The sequence below is a fragment of the Rattus norvegicus genome, chromosome 20 (genome assembly GCF_021556685.1).
Source record: "Rattus norvegicus strain SHRSP/BbbUtx chromosome 20, alternate assembly SHRSP_T2T, whole genome shotgun sequence".
NCBI lineage: Eukaryota > Metazoa > Chordata > Mammalia > Rodentia > Muridae > Rattus > Rattus norvegicus.
Genome location: NC_141553.1, coordinates 19434498 through 19451803, shown reverse-complemented (window position 1 = coordinate 19451803; position 17306 = coordinate 19434498). Strand labels below are relative to the sequence as shown.

At 45.3% G+C, this 17306-nt stretch overlaps 1 protein-coding gene across 52 annotated transcripts in view; it reads left to right on the top strand.

Moving 5' to 3' along the window:
* Ank3 (ankyrin 3) overlaps nt 1-17306 on the top strand; it is a 624211-nt gene that overhangs the window by 562852 nt on the left and 44053 nt on the right. For 29 of the 52 annotated variants that reach the window (XM_087597726.1, XM_087597706.1, XM_087597744.1 and 26 more), the window contains 7 exons: nt 3213-3424; nt 4908-5115; nt 6353-6449; nt 7005-7233; nt 7841-7966; nt 8811-8933; nt 10573-10654. In XM_087597726.1, the coding sequence (XP_087453852.1) occupies nt 3213-3424; nt 4908-5115; nt 6353-6449; nt 7005-7233; nt 7841-7966; nt 8811-8933; nt 10573-10654 (1077 nt within the window). 52 annotated transcript variants of the gene reach the window in all.

Genomic DNA, 17306 nt, shown 5'->3' with positions numbered 1-17306 from the left:
CAAGTCCAGCCTCGGCTAGATGAGACCCTATCTTAAGACCACAAATAGCCAGGCATGCTGGTACATTCCTTTAATTCCCTAGCCCCCAGCCCTCGGAAGACAGAGACAAGCAGATGTCTGTGAGTTCAAAGCCAGCTTGGTTTATATAGTGAACTCCAGGACAGCCAGGGCTATGCAGAGAGATCCTGTCTCAAAAATAACAAAGCAAACAAAACCACAAAATGACAAATAAACCTAGAAGAAAAAGGAAGCAGAGACGAGCTCTCCTTTAAGCGTACACGCACACATATGCTTGCTGTATGATACGTGCACACATTCAACTTAGATGGCGCGAATGCCTTTAAAGATGACGCCATAGCAATGTAAGCAGGTGGCCTGCCTTGCATAAAACAGGTCGCCCATTAGATCCCAGGATACAGCAGATTGTACATTAAATCCTTACCAATGTGTGCACATGTACCCAGCACATATGAATGCACACGTATACATACATAAACACAGGCACACAAGCACACATGCACACACACACACACACACACACACACACACACACACACGTGTACACATCCCGGCATGCACACACACACACAGGTTGTGGGCAGTAAATGTGTATTATTGCCCCTCTCCCAAAATACGCCTCCCCAGTGGGTCCAGGATGCCCTTGAACACTCAGAAGGCACAGGTCTTTCCTACCGGAATTAGGAAAAACTCGGAGATTTGAAAGCCAGTTCATGGTCATGGCAGTCTTCATGAACAGCTTGAGCCACTTTGTGGGACAACCCAAAGACAAATTGGTGACAAAGACAAAAGATCCCCATGGTGATAATGTGACATAGTCATTGGCACGGACGATCTGGACTTTCTCTGGTGGCTCCTGCACTTCTGCTGCCCCCCACCCCCGACTCCCCGACTCCCTCTATTAGAGTAATTCCCACCCAAGTGGTAACTTTAATTCCTGCGCATGTCCAGTAACTAAGGATGTATATGGCGGGCCTTCTGTGAACACTTGGTAGGTGAATGAATCCAGAGCTTTCTGCGCACCCACAGGACTGTATAGCATGTGGCTGAGTGGCACGTCCTGTTGATGGCCATGTGGCTGTCCACACTCACCTTTCAAGCAATGAAGCTTTGCATGAGCCTATGGGGAAAAAAACTATAAGAAAACAGGACTTCTAGGTTCAAGAGATTTCATTTTGAATGGAGGGTTCCCAATCATATTCTCCTGAATTTGTCATTTTATTTATTATTGTGGATGCTGTGGCACACATGTGGCGTTAGAAGGACAACTTTCAGGAGCTGACTCTGTCTGTCCCTGACATTGGGTTCAGGTTTCCCAGCAAACACCTTTACCTGCTGAGCCATCTCATGGGCCCTCAGTAACATTCCCAAAAGATCTTTACCAATTAACACACACCCGTGATGGACAGGACACAGTTTCCTATAATGCTCTGATTCTACTAAGTAGGGTCTTCGGGTCGACAAGACGACTCCATGGTTAAAGCTACTTGTTGCTAAGCCTGATGACCTGAGTTCGATTCCACGTGGTGGAAAGAGAGAACCAACTCCCACAGTTGTTCTCTGAGTTCCACATATGTTCACACACATGTTTAACATGTAAATAAATGAACATAACTAAAACGTACCTCCATTCAACCAGACTTTACATTTAAGTATGTTTTGGTGTGTGTGTGTGTGTGTGTGTGTGTGTGTGTGTGTGTGTGAGAGAGAGAGAGAGAGAGAGAGAGAGAGAGAGGCTCACAGAGGTCAAACAAGCATGTCAGATCCTCCAGGCCCAGAGTTACAGGTAGTTGTGAGTTGCCCAACATGAGTGTTAGGAACTGGACTGGGACCCTCTGGAAGAGTAGAAAACACCTTTAACCACTGAGCCATCTCTCCAGACCCACTTCAGATGGTTACTAAGGATTCTGGCTTTCTAGTTCGGGATAGCAAGGTTTGCTCTAACCCAAAGCTATGGGTGTGCTTGCTAGTGCTCACCAAGATCCCAGTGTTTAAAGACATTTGTTCCTCCAAGTAGAATCTATAAGTAGATTTGCAGTATCTTTGCAAAGTTTGATATTTTATGACCCCTATAGTTTTCTCTACATTAAAAATATATTTATTTATATATCTTTATTATATAATCTGTATATTTATAGTTATATTACTATAAAATATGTTATTTGTATAATATATATTTTTATTTACCATAGCTATTAAAGAGAAAGAAATCTGATTAGATTGGGAGTTAAACAAGGGACAAAAACCAAATATTGTGTGACCCCACATGAATAGGAGGAAACGAAGTTGGTCTCATCCACATTGAGGCTTGAATGATGGAAAGGAGGCGGGGAGGAGGGAGAGGAGGGAGAATAGGAGAGGGTAGGGGTGAGTAGGGGAGAGGAGGAGAGAGGTTGAGCATTAGGACAGAGCAAAGCGTTCTGCTGTGATACCGCACAATGAAGTGGGTGACTGCAGATGACATGGTGTACTGTACATTTCAAAAGGCTACAAGGAAAAATTTTGATTTTTTTTTTTTTACCAAAAGAAAAAATTTTTTGAGAAGATAGATATATGTGAACTGGTTCATGCATCAGAGTACATAATGAGCCAAAATGTCTCATGGTACTTCATAAGTATGTTCAATTTGCATGTTTTATTTTTTTTTAAGATTTATTTATTTCATGTATATGAGTACACTGTCGCTGTCTTCAGACACACCAGAAGAGGCCATCAGATCCCATTACAGATGGTTGTGAGCTACCATGTGGTTGCTGGGATTTGAACTCAGGACCTCTGGAAGAGCAGTCAGTGCTCTAACCACTGGGCCATTTCTCTCTCCTCCAATTTGAATATTTTAGAATATCAATTCAAATTTTAAAAATTACTTTCTAGGGCTAGGGGTTTGGCCCTGCTGTCAAAGTGCTTGACAGGTGTGTATGAAGCCCTGGGTTCAATCCTCAGCACCCCATAAAACTAGACCTCAGCACCCCATAAAACTAGACGTGCAGGCCTGTAATCTTAGAAAATGGGAGGCAGCGCTGGAGGATCAGAAGTTCAACTTATCCTCGGCTATCTAGCAAGTCTGAAGCCAGCCTGGGTTACATGAGACCTTGAGTCAGTGAACAGTTTTAAAGTTGTTTTCAATCCCAGTAGTTAGCAGGGTGCTCTGTGCAAAGGTACACGCTCACGACTTCTCAACCTCTCTCTTCTAGAACTTGACAGCCCAGAAGAGTTGGGCACAAAGCGCATCTGCAGAATCATCACGAAGGATTTCCCCCAGTATTTCGCTGTGGTTTCCCGGATTAAGCAGGAAAGCAACCAGATTGGTCCCGAAGGTGGGATTCTGAGCAGCACCACGGTCCCCCTCGTCCAGGCGTCTTTCCCAGAGGGTGCCTTAACCAAAAGGATCCGTGTGGGTCTGCAGGTACTAAGCATGTACTTTCCAAGTCCTCTGCGCATGTCCCCGACCCAGGGGCAGCACATCTGTCTCTGGAAACATCCCAGAAGTTCATCCTTAGTGATCTTGACAATTAGGCTGTTTGGGGGATTTTTACCTCATCTCAAATGCAAAGGGTAAAGTGTAAAGTCAGCTCACCGACCAGTCCGATGGAGTTCTGTGTTTTAGCAGTTTTCTGTTTAAGAGTCTCCGTTGGGGCTGGGGAGGTGACTCTTCTGGTAAACGCCTTCTGAGCAGAGAACTGGGGGTTTGATCCCCTGCTCCCATTTTTAAAAAAGCCAGGTGAGGTGGCATTCCCTGGGTATGAGGGAAGCTCTGACACAGGAGGATCCCAGGCAGTCCTGACAAACTGACAGCTCCATAGTCCATGAAAGACCTTCTCTCAGAAAAGAAGGCAGAGGGCAGGAGAAAGACCCTTTGGGACCTCCAGCCTCTGCATACAAGTACATACAAGTACATACATGCACAGCCTCTGTTGGTTTTGTATAGGGCAGTACACTGGAGTTTGATCTATAACACGTTGCTTCTGCACGGAAACCTGTTCACTATCGGGTTTAAGAACTTCGTAAATGCTGGACTTTGTCCAAACCAGTTGGAACTTGTTTGAGTTCAGAGAGCGGACTGGAAAGCTTGGCAAAAATGGTCCTTGCATTCGCTCGTTTCAATTAGTTTAGTCTTTGACATTTGTTTCCCTTTATTGAATAGAATAAACTGAAAGCAATGAAACGATCGTTTTATTGTTAATATAGTAATAAATGAGCATCAGCTTTTCTTTGTGACGCTGGAATGTCATGTCAAGGGGTAGGGGGTGGGGGACATTGTGGGTGGTTGGTAAAACACTGAGATGCAGAACCCCGTGTGTCGGTGAGGTCCCCTTCCTGACTCCTGTGTTGAACCACTTCCCCAGACTCCAAAGACACAGTGGAATTGGTTGGACCTGGTTGACTAGAATCCATACGTTCTGGGTTATATATGGGTCCTTACCTCTGAGAGTATTTATTTATTTATCTATTTTATTTATTTATTTATTTATTTATTTATTTATTTATTTATTTATTGCACATGGCAATTTTGTGAGTTTTTGTGGTACACTGATTGATTGATTGATTGATTGATTGATTGATTGCACAAGATGATTTTGTGAGTCTTTGTGATGCATATGCCGAGGTCGCTCCACTTTCTTTCTCTCTGCTCTGGGTTTTGGCTCCCTCTCCTTCCAGCAAGCTAGTAGGATCCATTCCCCTGAGGAAACCGTTCCCACTCTCCTGTATTTTCACTTCTCAGCCTTCTTGTTACACTGAGAAAAATGGATAAAGACAGACATGAATTTTCTCATCAAGTGTCCTCCAACGATTCTCAATTAAAAACTACATCTTGATTAAAAATTAAAACGAAATAATAACAATAAAGTCTCCTTTTATTTAAGGTACTTTTCCCCTTTTGTCTATAGGCTCAGCCCGTACCAGAGGAGACTGTGAAAAAGATCCTTGGAAACAAAGCAACGTTTAGCCCAATTGTCACGGTGGAGCCGAGGAGGAGGAAATTCCATAAGCCGATCACCATGACCATCCCGGTGCCCCCACCCTCGGGAGAAGGCGTGTCCAATGGGTACAAGGGGGACACCACGCCCAGCCTGCGACTCCTCTGCAGCATTACAGGTTTGGTCCCTTCCTGAGGGTCTACAGCATTACAGGTTTGGTCCCTTCCTGAGGGGACTCCTGTCTGTCAGCCCTGACGACTGCGCAGACACGGGGGAGAACAAGGAAGAAGTCCTGTATTTTCTTCCATTCTCTCCCCGGAAGAGTTTCCGTTAGGAACGGGGCTCCTGATATATCTGAAGCTCAGGGCTGTTTCCTGACATTAGTGTCATAGCAGGTCACCTCTCTTAATATCATGAGGTGTTTTCGACCCAGCTAGAGAACTCAGGGGACTGTCCTGGCAACCGTGACAGGCAAATTGGTCCAACACACACATACCACAACACACGTACAACATACACAGCAATGCAAACAGAACTTTAGAATGCAGACCTCCCTGGTTGGTCGCTGAGCTCATGTCAAAGGTGAACAAAGTTTTCATCTTCCTGGACTTACTCTTTGATGTCCAGTTCCCCCGACAATCCTAGAAAAGTGGTATTTCAGCCAGGGGCAAAATGAACAGCTTCTTAAACTTGATAATTTCCTACGCCACTTAAGGGGGGGGAGGCGATTTTAGAGACTTAAGGAGATGGTTCAGTTGTAAACATGATCCCCTCAACACACTTGTCTGTAATCCCGGCATTGGGGGGCAGGGAGAAAGGCAGGCAGATCCCTGCACCTAGGTGGACCAGCCTAGTTGAATGGTAGACATTGTTTCAAAAAATAATGTGAGGGGTTGGGGATTTAGCTCAGTGGTAGAGTGCTTGCCTAGGAAGTGCAAGGCCCTGGGTTCAGTCCCCAGCTCCGAAAAAAAGAAAAAAGAAAAAAAATGTAGATGATGAAGGAAGATACCCAATGTCTTCCTCTGTACTACAAAGACATGCACACACACACATACACACACACACACACACACACACACACACACACACACACACACACACACACACACACATGCCCCCCTGAAGCTACTAAGTCTTTACAGTGACACAGTGTAATGGTGATACACTTATCAAATTTACCCCAAATTCAAACCATCCCTTGTGATCCTGACAAAGAGAAAACAATTCGTGTATTTGTGAGTTCCGGCGAACCCCCAGTTGGCAGAAGAGGGTATATCGGAGTGCATTACTGCACTGCAGAACCGTTAGCCCTCTAGCTGCCAGTTAGTGGCTGCTAGGAGAGCAGCCTGGTGATGGGCAGTCAGTCAGCGGGGAGCTGCTTTGTGATAAAGTCACCCTGTCTGTGCTCTTCCCAGGAGGGACCTCGCCGGCTCAGTGGGAAGACATCACAGGCACAACCCCGCTGACCTTCATAAAGGACTGTGTGTCTTTCACAACCAATGTTTCAGCCAGGTATGGAAGTGAAAGTTCCAAGAGCACCATGGAATTCATTTTCTTACCTTTTGGGAAGTAAAAAATGTAACTTTCAATAAATATATATTATTTAACATATAATTAATATAATTTAAATTTTATATATTTAAAACATTTTCTCATATATTTTATATATAAATATTTTTACATATATTTAATATTATTTTTAATTTATGGGAAAGGACAGATCATTAATTTTTTTAGGAAAAGTATTACTGAGTAATACACTGCCTTTTGTTTGATACAGAGCAAATATCTTTGCTATTTAAATGAGCAAGTTTATAACGCTCAGTTTAGGCTCCATTAGACTCTGATGCTTTTCATCTTATTTCATGATTTGATTAGTTTTTGATGTTGGGGATAAACATGCTAAAAAAACCATTTGCTCTCCCAGGTGGTCACATCCCCAGCCCCTGATATCCTTCACTGTAAGAACTTTTGGGTTTATTTTAGTACCTTTGTTCATGTTGAGTTTTGTCTTGTTTGTTTGTTTTTCATTTTCACACTCACTGTGTGCTGTTTTATTCTCCTCAGGTTCTGGCTGGCGGACTGCCATCAGGTGTTAGAAACCGTAGGGCTAGCCTCGCAGCTGTACAGAGAGTTGATATGTGTCCCCTACATGGCCAAGTTTGTTGTTTTTGCCAAAACAAACGACCCAGTGGAATCCTCCCTAAGGTGCTTCTGTATGACAGACGACAGAGTGGACAAAACCCTGGAGCAGCAGGAGAATTTCGAGGAGGTTGCCAGAAGCAAAGACATCGAGGTAACCTGGGCTACAAGAATGAGCATCTGTCTGTGCATTCCCCAGAGATGGGTTTATCTGAGGGCTGTAGCAGCATACACTGTACAGAAGTGTCACAGGCACTCATGTTTTATCTTAAAACTTTGAAATGGCTTCATCCTCAAATGATTTAAAAGCTTTGAACTCACTCAGCTGATTAGGAGATAATGGGAGGAGCCTAAACTACTCTCCACTGTCCTAGGGCTGGCTGAATGCTTTTATTTTTGAGGTCACTTTCCCCACATAGGACCATAATTTTCCTTTTCCAGACCCCAGAGGTCATGTGAGTATTGGACAGCCAAAATAGAAAGATCTCAGTCTACGTAAGGCAGTGTTGTGAGGCATTTTCTCTGACATGTTTAGAATTGCTGGGAGAGGAAGCTAATCCTGTTGCATGCATGTTGGTTAAAATAGCTACTGATCATGGCTGCCAGATGGTGAGCGCTCAGACATACTTTCAAAGCAAAGGACCCCACAGTTGTAACTTCCTCAATGCTATGTCAGACTTTGAGGCTAATTTGACTTAAAACTCTCACCATCTTTCTAGGTCAAGTTAACATTAAATTGTGCGTTTCTTTTACTCTGGAAGGTTCTGGAAGGAAAGCCCATCTATGTTGATTGCTATGGAAACCTGGCTCCTCTGACCAAAGGAGGGCAGCAGCTTGTTTTTAACTTCTATTCTTTCAAAGAAAACAGACTGCCATTTTCCATCAAGGTAAATTCCCTTTAACACAGGCTCTGCATGTTTGTCTTTCAAAAGTCCCAAGAGAACCAACCTTTTAAAAAACGATGTATTCCGTTTGAATTATCCCACCAAATACCACTTAGAGAACAAGGTCAGATTCTGTTCTAATTCCAACAGGGTGAATTTTTCAAGCTAGTGAAGATTTAACATTGGCAAAGGAACATTCACATTTATACACACACACACACACACAACCCTGGAGGAGGCGGAGGCAGACAGGTCTTTGTGAGTTTAATGCCAACCTGCTCTACACAGTGAATTCTGGGCTAATCCAAGTCTGTATAGTGAGGTTCTGTCTCAGAATATACCAAAATAATAATAAAAATATAATAATTATTTTTAGGGAAGTGTTTATAAAGTAAAACGACCCAGAGCAGGATGGACCACGTTTAGTTACCTTGGATTTCCGTTTCCTCGGGGAGTTCAGGCTCGCTCAGGGGGCCCTCTTCCCCGTCTTTTGCTTTTTCAGTGTTTCAAACACTGAAGCGCTGAGAAATTAAATTAGTGGGAAGACAGAAGATGCACATAGCCTAGAATAGCTTGCCATGTGAAACAAGGCGAGTGGCCATCTTTATTGGTTAAACCCAGAATGGCTTGTCACGTGAGACAAGCAAGCGGCCACCCCATTGGTTAAGCCCAGAATGTCTTGTCACGTGAGATAAGTGAGTAGCCGTCCTATTGGTTAAGCCAGGAGCTGCGCCTCTGCTCTTTGCCAGGTTCATCCTGGGTTCCCATCCTTCTATGATCGCTTGATAAACCCCTGCAGGATGAGAACCAGTCTCTGTGTAACCATCAGTTATCCAAACTCTTCTAGGTTAGAGACACCAGCCAAGAGCCCTGCGGCCGTCTGTCTTTCCTGAAGGAGCCGAAAACAACAAAAGGATTACCCCAAACGGCTGTTTGCAACTTAAATATTACTCTACCGGCGCATAAAAAGGTATCTTTTAAAATGGTTTGTTTCCACTTCACCCCTGGTCTCGGGGCAGTGGGCCCTTGGTATGTAATTAAGGAATGCTTTGTGACACTCCAAAAGCCCCCGAAACTCGAGTCGTGTTAGTCTCAGTGTGTAGTTGCCGTCCTGTTGCTATGGTGTCCTGTTCCTATGAGTCTGTATGATGGCATCCTCTGTGGATTGCTTCTGCTGGTAGTCCGTAGATCTTTATGCTTCCAAATGATCGTCACGCATTAATTTGCCTTGGGTGTATGGTCCGCGCTGCTGTTTTTACTGGGCTCTCTTGCTTTTGCTTTGCTTTCTAAATCAGCTTGCGTTGTGTACTCCTACTCAGTCCTTCTCATATCCTGACACTGTTTTCCCTGCTGTCCATTATAATATTCCTTGTCTCTGCAATGCATCTTGGGACCAAAAGGAGACAGAGTCAGATCAAGATGATGAGGTAATATGAACACTTCTGTTCTTATTCTATCCAAGGTAGACTAGATACTAGATATGCGTGGAAAAGCTTTCTGCGGGCTCAGGTGTGGGAACAGCCAAAATGACCTCGTGCGTCTTAGCGGATCCTGAGGTGGAGTTAGCTTTCTTGAAGGTGGCTCACTCTTCCTCGCTGTGCATGAACGGGTGCTTCAGCGCATTCTGCAAAAGCCATAGCGAGTGAAAAGACCTGGAGCTGCTCACGCATTTTTAAACATGACAGATCGCCATGCAGCGAATTAATATTGTTTCTTGTTTCCCCGGGCGAATTTTACTCTCCACTGCCCTCTGCCCATTTTATCCTGTCACTTGTAACTCAAGACTTTGGTTATCATATGGAATTGTGTTGTACAAATCAACTATGTCTTACGTATGTAAAAATATTTTCTAACCGACTGTGGATAGATATTTTGCCATTCTGGCTAAAGAATTTGTCTTGGCCATTTTAAAAAAGGATTTTCTTTTTTAAACTATGTGTCTATGTGTTTATGTGTGGGTGTGCATACACGAGTGTAGTGCCTGTGGAAGCTAGGAGAGGACATCACACACACACACACACATACACACACACACAGACGCACGCATGCACACACACACGCATGCACGCACGAGATTGTAAGCTGTGTTTTAAAGAGTACCATTGTTCAGTTTTACAAGAGTTTTTCCCTGATACCTCCACATATTCCTGTAATTGGATTTTTTTAAAAGCCCATGTGCCAATAATAGTGGCCATTCAAGTCTCACAACGGCCGACAAGACCATCTACCTGTTTTTAGTCTTCTCATCTCTGCTACGTGCCTGTCCCCGGTCCCCACAATGGCTATTAGAATGATGCTTTCTGTACCTCGTAGTGAGCGTGCTCTGTGATATGTGTGTGTGCTTTCAAGGTAACGAGCCGGGGGAGGGTGGGGAGGGACTCACCTTGCGCCCTCTGAAGTCCTGTGTAGTCTGCTGTGTGTGTACCTCAACCTGCCGAGGTGCGGTCATGTGGTTGAGAGTTCAGGGTGGGATTGGGTAGAAGCCCAAGGGGGGTAATAAGAGGGCCTAAGGCTGGACAGGACATGGCCATCCCATCCAGTGAAATGTGTCAGGGCATAAAGGTGTCACGGAGGAGGTGGAAACACTGTCTTCTCTCCTTCCTTTTCAGGCTGAGAAGGCAGACAGACGCCAGAGCTTCACATCCCTAGCCTTACGTAAGCGCTACAGCTACTTGACTGAGCCCAGCATGAGTGAGTTTCCTGACACGTCCACTAATCCGGGTCAATGTTTTAGAAGAAGAGACATTTTTTCTATACGCTCTAAATTATGATGTGGTTTGGAAAATAAACACCCTGAACCAATTGCCTACAGAGAAATTTCATAAGCCTATTATGAAATTTTAAGGTGCCACGGATCGGAGGCACAGATCCTCCAGGTCAAAGCTGCAAGGGATTCTAATCTTGAAGTTAGTCATGAACTCGTTTATTTATAAACAGTTTTGTCTTGTATTTCTTTCACCCCTTTGAAAGCCTCGATTTGACTTGGTGATTATTAATGTGCTCAGAGATAAACACTGGTGTTCCTTTGAATGTGTGCTCAAAAGGGAAGGTGTGTATTTACTTGTGTCTATTTGTGGTGGCACGGGCGATGGCTAAGTCCTTTGTCATCTGTTCTCTTACGAGACCTAGATCATGGGCTACTCCTTCCGGTGGTTTTCCTTCTGTAAGGCTCATGTTCTAACTTCTGAGGATAATACTAGTTGATGGCCTTCTACCTCACCCCACTTCTCTTCTGCTGAAAATGTCTTTTTTTTTTTTTTTTGGTTCTTTTTTTTCGGAGCTGGGGACCAAACCCAGGGCCTTACACTTTGAAAATGTCATTTCTAAGGCTGTTCTTGGACTATTCTGGGAGAGCTCCTTGGTCCTAGTGGTCGAATTTACTCATAAACGGCTCGAAAGTGCTAGGGACTGGCTCAGCAGTTGTAAGTCCATTTGGTCACATTGTCTTTCTCTACCTTTTCCTCCTGGGTGGTCACAGTGTGCAACCCATGGTCACCATAGTCCTGGAGGCAGTCCTAGCTCCAGGGGGACCATGACTACAGAATGCGGGTGCCCAGTTTCATCAACACCGGGGCCTGCCACTCTAACAGAGAACTGTAACTTTAAAAAAAAAAAATTGAGATGAAAACCCTTCGTCATCAGTCATGGGCTCCTAGATATTTCACATTTCCATTCCCAGAGGCTTGGGGATGTAACAGGAGGAATTGGAATGCTGGCCTCTCCCTCTTCTTCTAGGTTCTGTGGGCCAGCATGCCTGTGACACAGTGGAAAATGGCTTCACTGGGTGTCACAGTGCACTTGACTCTTATGTCTGTTAGGGAAGTTTTTGTATTCAGATTCCAAATGTGGAATAGAGGAGAAACGTAGATAGAAAGCCTGTCGTGTTCTTGAACATTCCCTTAGACCTGATTTTTCTGCTCTGGCAGACACAGCTCTATTCTTCCAGAAGCATCTGTCAGAAACTCGTTCTTGTGACAGAGAATGGGGAAGCGCAGCTTGCCTGTAGCCAGTTGGTTTTTCAGTCAAGTCAACGGGGTTTAACTCTGGGCTGTGGTTTCCTTTTGAGATAGTCGCTGGAAGTTCCTGGGTGGTGGTCTTGGCTTTTGACAAGTAGTTTTAGTTGAGGAGACTACATTAGGTCAGAGACAGGCAGGTTTCCCTAACTCTGTCCCCAGGGTGTCAGTTATCTGGAACACCTGAGATACAAGCCCTGCATGTCCTGGGTGAGTTTGCCTTGCACGCACACAAGTGTGGCTCTCTGGCTTGTGACCTAGGTCTGTTCAGTTTACCTTTGATGTTTTTGGGAGAGGAAAGGGTTTTGGTTTTGGTTTGCTTCTTGTCTGTTTTGTGCCAGGGGACATGGAGAACTGGAACGGAAGGGTGAGAAAGGACTAAGAGAAAAGACTGTAAGGGAAAGGTTCCAGCCTCTGGAGGTGCTAAATCCTAAATGAATTACACTTTCCCCCAAGTCCTTCTTCCCGGGGTGTTGTTAACTGATAGACCAACCAGAATCGGCCATGCTCACAGAGGATTTCATGAAGTGGGTGTCACTAAAACATAAAATATGCAGCCACATGGTAATTCGGTGGCTCCTTTCAACATTATAAACCATAGAAGGACTTCAAAAGAACGTCTCTCAGGGCCTGCAGTGGGGCTCAGTGATTACTGCGCTTGCAGGGGCCCGAGTTCAGGTCCCAGGACTCACATCAGACAGCTCACCACAGCCCATGACTCCAGCTCCAGGGGATCTAACACCCTCTTCTGCACTCAGGCCATTGAATCTAAAGAATCACCAAGCCGCCACATGTCTACGGTGTGACCGTCCCCACGGGTCAAGCACTAGGTTGTGGATAGTAATGGCCAGATGGGGTTGTGCCCTTGTGAGTGAGGTTCCCTTAGCCCTTCTGCTTTAGTAAGGGGTGAGGCAGGTTCTCATGTCCTTGGCCCACCCCACTGTCACCGTAAACTGTTGCCTTTTTGGAACAAGACTGTTTGTTCATCATCACTGGTGTGGGACAATTTGCAGGCATTGCAGACCTGTAACCAGGTTAGCTTTTTTGTACGAAAGTAGAGATGGCCAAGCTTGAATGCGTAGCGTCCAGGGTATGCCCACCTCATGTGTGGGTTTCTTGCCTGTTTTGGGAAGAATGTTGGTGTGTGTTGGTATCACCGGGCCCATTTATCCTTGAGGCTGTTGGAGCGTTTATGAATGAGTAATTACACATTCGTGATGAGTATTACGAATATTGTAGAGTGGCACCAGAATTGGTTCCTTTGCACTTGGTAAGCATGTCATGTTTGTATCTTAGGGCACTGTAGGTACTTGTGATGTATGGGGTCTTCAAACTATAGTTATGCTTTTTAGATTTCCCCCATGATACCTTTTGAGAGTCAACCATATTATGGAGATAAAGATATAAATTCCGTCTTCCTTATAATGAAGCAAGCGTCAGATATGGATTCTTTTGTAGATCAATTTAAAAAATGTATCACACAGTTTCCTAAGATCTCAAAAGGTACCAAGACTTCACCCCTCATGGAAAAAGTGTGCTCTTCTTTCCAAACGTTCTTGAGAAAGTATTTTCAGACATTTTATATATATATATATATTATACTGTGCATATTAATACTGCTTTAAACCGTATTACCTCCCTGGCTTGTTTGCCATGGTAAACCAACCGCGCATGATCCAATGTTTTCAGTTGCTTTGCTTGCTCTGGTAACCATGAACCATATTTTTCTGTTTTTCCACCCCCCTTTTTTTTGTGTGTGTGTATGTACACATGCATTTTGAATATCATTTCATACCACATTTTCTCCCCCTCCCCCTCATCAAAAGGAATAGACTGCATGGGACGAGTCGATGCAAACATTCCTTTTCGTTGTTTTAAGTTTGTGGTTGACAGCTCCAACTCAGACAATTTCTTGCTCTTATTGGCTTTTTTGTGGGTGTGGAACCTAACGAGTTGTGCATGGAAGAAACAGATTTAAAAACCCAGTGGCTTCACGGTTTGCACACCAGTTGCCTGTCTCTTACCAGTTAGCTTGGACTCTGCATGATAAAGCTTGAGTGATTTCTTTTTTCTGGAAAGGGAAACAGAACAAACAAATAACAAAAACAAAAACAAAACAAACAAAAAAAAAACAAACAACCAAGTTTCTAATATGTAACGTGTGGGCTCACATACTGAAATGGTTCTAACCAGGTGCAATTGATGGCGGACGAGCCGTAGCCGAGGGACCACTCGAGAGTCTTGAGACGCTGTCTGTGGTTGCACGGAGTAGACATATGTATGCGTACAGGCTAAACAGAATGCCTGCCGCTATTTCTAACCCAGCACACAAGAAAGTCAATAGGACGTAAGGAGGCGTTTTCCACTGTGCTCCTTCTGTCTGTCTGCACTTGGCCCGTTTCTCCTTCGCATTGTTGGCCCATTTGGCTGCTCTTGTCCTCCCTGTGTCTCATCCCACTCCTCCCTCCAGCTCTTCTTTTACCTCGTCATTTTTCTTTACCTTCAAATTCCCTCATGTTTGTTCATATTTTTTTCCTCTTTCACTCAAATGTCATTTTTTTTCTTATTTTGCCTCCCCATTCCCAAATCATGCAAACAACTGTACTTGCTTCTGCGGTATTTCAAAGTTTACTGACCAATTTTTTTTTTCTCTGGTCTCTCTGTTTCTCAACCATTTTTGTTGATTTTTTATTTATTTTCGTGTTTGATTTTCATTTTAAAATTTAAGAAACAGTTGAACGGAGTTCAGGAACAGCAAGATCCCTTCCCACTACTTATTCACACAAGCCATTCTTTTCTACAAGACCATACCAGTCCTGGACTACGACTCCACTCACAGTGCCCGGGCCGGCCAAATCAGGCTCCTTATCCAGCTCCCCCTCTAACACGCCGTCAGCGTCTCCGTTAAAATCCATATGGTCTGTTTCAACGCCTTCTCCGATCAAATCCACGCTAGGCGCCTCAACTACGTCATCAGTCAAATCCATTAGTGATGTGGCGTCTCCTATTAGATCTTTCCGGACAATTTCTTCGCCAATAAGAACGGTGGCATCGCCGTCTCCATACAATACCCAAGTTGCCTCTGGTACCCTTGGGAGGGTTCCCACCATCACAGAGGCCACACCTATAAAGGGGCTGGCTCCCAACTCAACTTTGTCCTCTCGAACTTCTCCTGTGACGACCGCAGGGTCTCTGTTGGAGAGGTCGTCCATCACCATGACACCCCCTGCCTCCCCCAAAGCCAACATCACCATGTATTCCTCCAGCTTGCCATTTAAGTCCATTATCACGTCAGCGGCACCGCTGATCTCCTCCCCTTTAAAGTCAGTGGTGTCTCCGACCAAGTCTGCAGCTGATGTCATCTCAACAGCTAAAGCTGCGATGGCATCGACTCTCTCCTCCCCCTTAAAGCAGATGTCTGGACATGCAGAAGTAGCGCTAGTCAATGGGTCTGTTTCTCCTCTGAAGTATCCTTCCTCTTCCGCTTTAATTAACGGATGCAAAGCCACTGCCACATTACAGGACAAAATTTCTACAGCCACAAATGCTGTGAGCTCGGTGGTGAGCGCGGCCCCTGACACGGTGGAGAAAGCGCTCTCCACCACAACAGCCATGCCCTTTTCCCCACTCAGGTCTTACGTTTCCGCTGCAGCGCCCTCTGCTTTTCAGTCCCTTAGAGCTCCCTCTGCCAGTGCACTCTACACCTCCCTCGGGCCTTCAGTAGCTGTTACTACCTCATCCGTAACTTCATCGATAATCACAGTGCCAGTATACTCGGTAGTCAATGTTTTGCCAGAACCAGCATTGAAGAAACTTCCAGACTCTAACTCGCTCACAAAATCGGCAGCGGCTTTGCTGTCGCCCATTAAAACATTGACTACGGAGACACGTCCTCAGCCCCATTTCAATCGAACGTCATCTCCCGTCAAGTCCTCTCTGTTCCTGGCATCCTCGGCCCTTAAGCCGTCAGTACCATCTTCTTTATCTTCCAGTCAGGAGATCTTAAAAGATGTGGCCGAGATGAAGGAGGACCTCATGAGAATGACCGCCATACTGCAGACGGATGTGCCTGAGGAGAAGCCATTCCAGACCGACCTCCCCCGAGAAGGGAGGATAGACGACGAAGAGCCTTTCAAAATCGTTGAGAAAGTGAAGGAAGACTTAGTCAAAGTCAGTGAGATACTCAAAAAGGACGTGTGTGTCGAGAGCAAAGGGCCACCCAAGTCCCCAAAGAGTGACAAAGGACACTCTCCAGAAGATGACTGGACGGAATTTAGTTCTGAGGAAATACGAGAAGCCAGGCAGGCTGCTGCCAGTCACGCCCCATCCCTGCCCGAGAGAGTACATGGAAAGGCCAACCTCACCAGAGTCATAGACTACCTGACCAATGACATCGGGAGCAGTTCACTGACCAACTTAAAGTACAAGTTTGAAGAGGCTAAGAAGGAAGGAGAGGAGAGACAGAAGAGAATTTTAAAGCCAGCCATGGCCTTGCAGGAGCATAAACTCAAAATGCCGCCAGCCTCCATGAGACCTTCCACCTCCGAGAAGGAACTGTGCAAGATGGCGGACTCCTTTTTTGGAACAGATGCCATCCTAGAGTCTCCCGATGACTTTTCTCAACATGACCAAGACAAAAGTCCCTTGTCCGACAGTGGCTTTGAAACCCGAAGTGAGAAAACACCTTCAGCCCCCCAAAGTGCCGAGAGCACCGGCCCTAAGCCACTATTTCATGAAGTCCCCATCCCCCCTGTCATCACAGAGACGAGAACTGAAGTAGTCCACGTGATCAGGAGCTACGAGCCCTCTACTGGGGAGATCCCCCAGTCCCAGCCAGAGGACCCCGTGTCTCCCAAACCTCCCCCTACATTTATGGAGTTGGAACCAAAGCCCACCGCCCCTAGCATTAAGGAAAAAGTGAAAGCATTCCAAATGAAAGCCAGTAGCGAGGAAGAGGACCACAGTCGGGTTTTAAGCAAAGGCATGCGTGTCAAAGAAGAGACTCACATCACCACAACCACGAGGATGGTGTATCACTCCCCGCCTGGCAGTGAGTGTGCCTCCGAGAGGATTGAGGAGACCATGTCAGTCCATGACATTATGAAGGCTTTTCAGTCCGGGCGAGACCCTTCCAAAGAGCTGGCGGGGCTGTTTGAACACAAGTCGGCCATGTCTCCGGATGTTGCCAAGTCTGCTGCTGAGACCTCGGCCCAGCACGCAGAGAAGGACAACCAAATGAAACCCAAACTGGAGCGTATTATAGAGGTCCACATCGAAAAAGGTAACCAAGCCGAACCCACTGAAGTCATTATTAGAGAGACCAAAAAGCA